This window comes from Tupaia chinensis, unplaced genomic scaffold (assembly GCF_000334495.1).
Source record: "Tupaia chinensis unplaced genomic scaffold, TupChi_1.0 Scaffold000076_1, whole genome shotgun sequence".
Lineage (NCBI taxonomy): Eukaryota > Metazoa > Chordata > Mammalia > Scandentia > Tupaiidae > Tupaia > Tupaia belangeri.
The window spans coordinates 2,903,923-2,910,200 of NW_006159536.1; the positions used below are offsets into that span (position 1 = coordinate 2,903,923).

Genomic DNA, 6,278 nt, shown 5'->3' on the forward strand with positions numbered 1-6,278 from the left:
GAGGAGCCTCTGGAAAGCTGCAGGACCACCCATTTTGCAGGATGTCCTGGCTCCACAATTCCAGAAGGGGGACATTGCCGTACGCAGGTCAGGCTCTGACCCTGGTAAGGACGACCTCCTTTCCCAAGAAGGCCAAGGCCCACTCTACCCGGAGAAGCTGATGTCTGACTTTTGCTCTATCCATCAACGGTTCTGATCACCAAGCCCTGAGCCTTCTGAGCCTTGGGAGCTGGAACTTCAGTCCAGCCCTGCAAGATCTCCAGCCAAGCCCTTGCCCCTGAATTCTGAGTGTAATCTTTTGCTTAGCAAACGTGGCTGACCAAAGACGTGCAATGCCTTCTTCCTTTTTATGGGCCCAGCAATTCTGAGGAACATAACTTAAAAGTGAGGATTGGAGAGTATGGCCACCAGAAGATTAATCTGGGGAGAGTCAGAGACACGATGCCCCTCCCCTTCTCAGGGGTCCTTGTGTGCTATATTGGAGGTCGACCTTCCTTCCTCTGATGGGGTGGGGGCTGGGCCATGTGGGTGCTGCACTGGCCTGAACGTCTGGCCTGAGGTCAGTTTCTTTTGCGTTCTCCCAGCCTCAGTGCGAGAGTAGGGAAGATCTAAGCAGTCAAGACTAGGGGAACACAAAGGACTGCAGCAACATTTGGAAAAACACAGTTATTTTTGGAAGTAAACCTTTAGTTTCTATAGTTCAGCCTCCAAAAACCACATCCCCTTTGGATGTCTGGCCAATTTCAAGGAAACTTTATCTGAAGGAGCGAATAAAGGGTGTTGGACTTCATAAAGAGGCTGTGTTGAGTAGCGGGCAGGCATGTGGACTTTGGAGGCAGACTTCAGGTTACTGAATCATAGGTCTACCACACGTGAACTGTGCGACCCCACGCAGGATATCAAGTCTCAGTTTTATCATTTCAAAAATGAGAGTGACAGCAGATAGCTAACTGACATTAGATACTTAGATATGACCGGCACTCTGCTGAGAGCTACCACGTGGTAACTAACAGAATCCTTGCAACAGCCCTCCAGAGGTAGATACTTCTACTAGCTTCCCCCTACCTTGTAGAGATGTTTCGAGCCTGAAAAGAGAGTCTAAATGAAACACTAAGCGTGGTGCCTGGCCTAGAGTAGTCTCTCAACTGGTATTTGTTTCATTGGATTGCAGGGATTTGATGATGACTGTCCAGATGGAAAATTAGCATCCTCACTTCTCCGTATTCCCTTTAGCCTCCCTGTTGGGGGTAAACTAACAGAGTCCTCCAGGGGTGGCCTACCTTTGGCTGCTGGGTCCTAGGGTCCTGGATGTATTCCCAGTCCTTGCCATTTAGGCTGTAGGAGACTTTGAACTTGCGTACAAATGCCCTGGCTTCCACTGCAGTGATGCTGTCTCCTCCACGGGCTCCCTGGATGATGACACCTTTTACAGTCTTGGGTGCTCCCAGGTCCACCTGGAGCCACTCCTCACCTGGCTGGGCCTGAGGGATCCGAGGGAACCAGCCCGAGCGGCTGCTGACCAAGCGGGCTGTACTAGGGCTCCAGAGGTACTCGCGGGTGGAGGAGGCAGAGATCTGGGAATCTGCGATGAGGCCTGAGAGCATCCCCAGCATGTTGGAGCAGGGAGCATCTGCAGAGAGGAGAGGGAGACATAGGCGGTCATGGCTGACACCCTACTAACAAGGTACTATTCCTCACCCCTTGAGGAGGAAGTTGCAAAAGATCCCAACTACCCAGCTCTTTACGTCAGCACTGATTTCATTGCATGTTGAGTTCGTATCATTGTGGCTAGGAGCCTGGCCTTTGAGCCAGACTTCCTGAGTCATATTCACCCTGTCACTTATTGGCTGCATGATCTTGGGTAAGTTATTCAATTGCTCTGTGCCTCAGTTTCCCCAGATGTAAAGGGAAGCTAGTAGAAGTAGCTACCTCTGAAGGGCTGTTGTAATGGTTCTGTTAGTTACTACATGGTAGCTCTCAGAATAGTGCCTGTCATATCTACGTATCTAATGTTGGCTGGCTATCTGCACTTATTGTAACTCTTACCAAGGACTCTCAGGAGACATATCTGCTTATTCTTGTTGATCACACCAGTCCCCACTGTCCCAGAGACAATGACTGCAAGGGAGCTCAGCTAAGCATTGAATTATTTCCTGCGTCATCTTGCTAACTAGATAGAAATCATCCTGGTTTCAGGATTAGGTCTTTACTTTATGTGTTATCATAACTCTTAGCCCTGGGTCCTTCCCACATACTGTTCCTGCTACTCAAAATGCTCTTCTCCTCAGTCATTGCCAGACTTACTCACTCCCAAGCTTAAATGTCACGTCTCCAGAAAGGCTGTCCCCAAACTTTCAATCTATAGTAAACTAGGTAACTCCCCTCAACCGTTCTTCCTCAGAGCACATGGCTCTTTTCTTTATACATGTATCTTAGTTTATAATTATCCAGTATTTGCATTTGTGTACTATCTGTCTTGCTAACTAGCCTGAAAGTTCCACAATGTTAGAGACTCAGTGTGTTTTGTTTACTCCCCTATCTCCAGTTCTCAGTGTGGGGCCTCATACACAGTATTTATGAAGTGAATTAGTGAATGGAGAATGTGTGAATAAATGATATTGGATAAGTCAGAATCTATAGTAAGTGTGCATCAAATACTTACAAACTGACTTATAGATAAAAAGATTCTTTAGGATATCCCCCCTCTTTAAATGCGCTAATTCTCTCCTTTCTATCTTCCATAAAATGAGTCTTAATTAAATCCTGTTGTTCACCTTTGCTGGCCTGGAACAGCAACATGGAAGGGACAGAATACAGTTTAGGAGAAACCATTCCCATATGAAGAAAGGTAGGTCTTTTCATAAAGGTGAAAAATGCAGACAATTTGTATTGAGAAAATATGGGTTTAGTTCTTGGCTCTGTGACCTCCTAGTGGGTGACTTTGGGTAAGCTGGTTAGCCTCTTTGAGTCTTGATTTCCTTTCAGTCCCAACCCCAACCTCTTTACCCTATGAGAGCAGGTAGGTGGATGGGTAGGCTCTTTGACCACTCTAGGTCAGAGAAGCAATTTACCTATTGTGGGCTAATTCTGCAAGATGAAGGGGACTAGACTGTCCGTAAATGTCAGCTGCCACCATCTCCCATTCATACCACTGCACCAGCCTCCTACACGGGTCCCAACTTCCACTTTGGTTCTCTCCAGTCTATACCTCTTGGGGTTCAGCTCATATGCTGTGCACTCTCCTTCCTTTCTCTTTTGGTTCTTATTGCTGCAATGCCATTGAGTGACCACTGCCTCGCATGCTTTCTCTCCTCTCTTCACCAGGTAATACCTGCTGTTTCCAACCTCTGCTTCCATCACTTCCTCAAGGAAGTCCATCTTGGGACCAGCAGTTAGCATAATGGCTATGTTGCTGGACTCCCATGTAGCCAACTGCGGTTTGAGTCTCAGACCCAGTGGCTTAAACTTAAGCTGGGTACATGTGCGTGTGTGCCCAAGATCCTGAGAAGAGAGGAGAATGGAGGAGAAGGGATTGCAATGTGGCCATCCCCCCAGGGGGTGATTTCTTGTTTTCTGTCTCTCTGTCTTTCTCTGTCTTTCTGGCAAGCGCATACGCCCTATAGCAAAAACCTCTCAAAAATAAATAAATAAATAAATAAATAAATAAATAAAAGGAAGTCTCCTTTGATCTCTTAGACTGGGTCAACTCTCTTGTGACGCACTTCTAAGGACCATGAGCCTCTGTTTCCAGATATTTATCATAGTTTCAATTTTACATTCATTCACTCATTTCAATTCATTTGTTTGTTTATTAGCATGTCTGTCCAACTTGTCCATATATCCACACAGAACTGGGTCTGTTTTGCTAACCATTATGTTCACAGTGCCATGCATAACTCTTGGTCCCCAGTTAAGGCAGCAGAGAGTATAATTTGAGAACAGGTGCTCTGGATTCAAACCCTGACTCTACCACTTATAGACTAGGTCGCCCAGTTCTTTAAGTCTTGTTGTCCTCATCTGTGAAGTGAGGAGAATAATACCTATCTCATAGAGTACTGTCCCAAGGTCTCCCTGTTATGCTGGATATGTGTGTGCATGCCTGTGATTTGTGCTGGCTGAGGCTGAGGGTGATTCATGGTGTGAAGACCCCATTAGGGGCTGCATATTTGTCTCTCTCTATCTCACAGAAGACATAAAAATAAATTTGAAAAATAAATAAATACTGAATGAATGAATTAATAATAAAAGGAAGACTCCTATTGGACTTGAGTCCTTGAGCTAGTCTTGGAAAGAACACATAGTGCCATCTTGCTGCTTGCAGAGGCTGGAAGAAGGGTCAGATCCTGGCACTTAGCTCCCCAACCTCATGGGGGCACTCCCTCACCTGTGACCCGGCAGCCAAAGAGCTCCAGCCGGAGGGCGATGCCTGAGTGCCAGGTCTGAGGACGGATCCTGACGAACCTTGTCAGCAGAGGGGTGTGGAGCTTGTTTAGAACCACCTCAGTTGCATCGTTGTTGGCTTGAAATACCTGTAATGTAAGACACAAAACCACATCACGGAATATCCCCATTTGTCATTTAGCTACTTGAGCAGTTGCCGAAGAGGATGGAAAAGTTCTGTTGCACTTTATTTCTTTCAAGCTTAAAAATAATCAGTGGGTTTGTTGTTTTGGTTTTTTTATAGAAGCACCATAAAAATAAAAACTTTAATTTCCCACACTGCTCCAATTTGAAAACAATAAATGGTCATCATGAAAACTTTTGGAGTGAAGAAAAATTTTGCCTCTAGGCTAAAAACAAGCAGAGAAAAGAGCCTTGAAAGGAAAGCATTTCCGAAGCTAAGAGAGAGAGAGAAAGAGAAAGAATATCCTTTCCAAATGCAGTGGGAATGTCATCTTTTAGGGTAGCAGACCTCATTCATTAGCTTGAACTTGACACTCCCTCTCCCTCATGTTGCAGGCACCAGGCACCTAGGAATATTTGTAGGGCATGTCACAATTAAAAAGTGCTTCACAATTGTTTTTGTTAGTGACTTAGATGTTTTCCTGCTCCTGTGTGGGTGAGAGGGTGAGGGGGTACCACTGACTCCCAAAGCCCCTATGTCAATCAACATTTTCTTGGTTCTCTCTGGTCTTTGTTGTGGGGTCAGGGTTGCAGACAGTCCCTTAGAGTCCTGTCCCAGCTTTTTTTCACTGTCGTCCCTTTCCTGCAATGAAATCCATCCCTGTACCCATCTGACCAATACATGTCTTATGGGAGGAATGGCTTTTCAGAGTAGCTTCTGATCCTTCATGGTAGGGGTAAGTCCTAGCTCACCAGATGGCCCAAATCAATAACTGCCATATGGACCTTACACTTCTTTGTGCTGGCCATTAAAAAGAAAAAAAAAAACAAGAGGAAGTAATGGGAGCGAGTCTATCTGAGTTTCTTAGTTTCCCTGGATAAGGATGGAGGGGAAAAACAACCAACAAACAAAGCATCATTTCCAAATCATACCAGTCATAGCTATTCATATATTCTGTCTAAGGGAACTAGATGTTTCAGTTCATGACTCCCAGGACATCTAGTGTTTAGAGTGCCAATAGGTTAAAACCAGAGGTGGGGAAACTGGTATATTTGAATACCTTTGAGCCACATACTGTGTAAACACAATTATGTCTACAATACCCGGGGAGATATCATCTCTACTATATTTATAAGGAACCGAGACTCAAGAATGCTCGAAGATCTAAAGGATTCAAGGTCCCTTTCAAAGTGTTTTGGCTTTAAGCTTGTAGTTTTCTCAATTGACATTTATTTATTTTAATAAGCTTGCAGTGTCTATGTTCATGGCCAGGATCTTAAAGTCTTCAGGCATGAAATGAATGGAAGAAGAATTACTGTCTAGTGATATGCACCCAGTGCATATCCCGGTGTGAATTTATAATCCCATCTTAGAATGACTCTGGGTAACAGCAAAGGACAGCACGGAAGTTTAGAGCCAATCAACATTGTTGTTTTTTCCTTTCCATGAACTGAGAATTCCACCATTTGGCAACCTTAAACTCCCCAGACTTCCCACTTGCTAAGGTCCAAAGTTAGAGCCACTTAATAACATACCACTAGTGGTGGAGAAAAGGTAAGAGACATCATAGCTTTTGCAACCAAGGAAAGGAAAGTGGCTTGCTCAAGACAAACAGAGAAGGAAACAGGTTTCCAATGGTCCACCATATTTGGTTGTTTTTGGTGCTAAGGCCATTCGATGGAGGGTAGCCCTACCCAGCTCACACAACTTAACT

The 6,278-nt window shown here is 45.0% G+C and overlaps 1 protein-coding gene across 4 annotated transcripts in view; it reads right to left on the reverse strand.

The window, feature by feature from the left end:
• NRP2 (neuropilin 2) overlaps window positions 1–6,278 on the reverse strand; it is a 139,558-nt gene that overhangs the window by 66,327 nt on the left and 66,953 nt on the right. For all 4 annotated transcript variants that reach the window (XM_006142458.3, XM_027768426.1, XM_006142460.3 and 1 more), the window contains exons 8-9: window positions 4,385–4,529; window positions 1,281–1,630 (exon numbers count right to left, since the gene is read on the reverse strand). In XM_006142458.3, coding sequence (XP_006142520.1) covers window positions 1,281–1,630; window positions 4,385–4,529 — 495 coding nt within the window. The remainder of the gene's footprint in view (window positions 1–1,280; window positions 1,631–4,384; window positions 4,530–6,278) is intronic.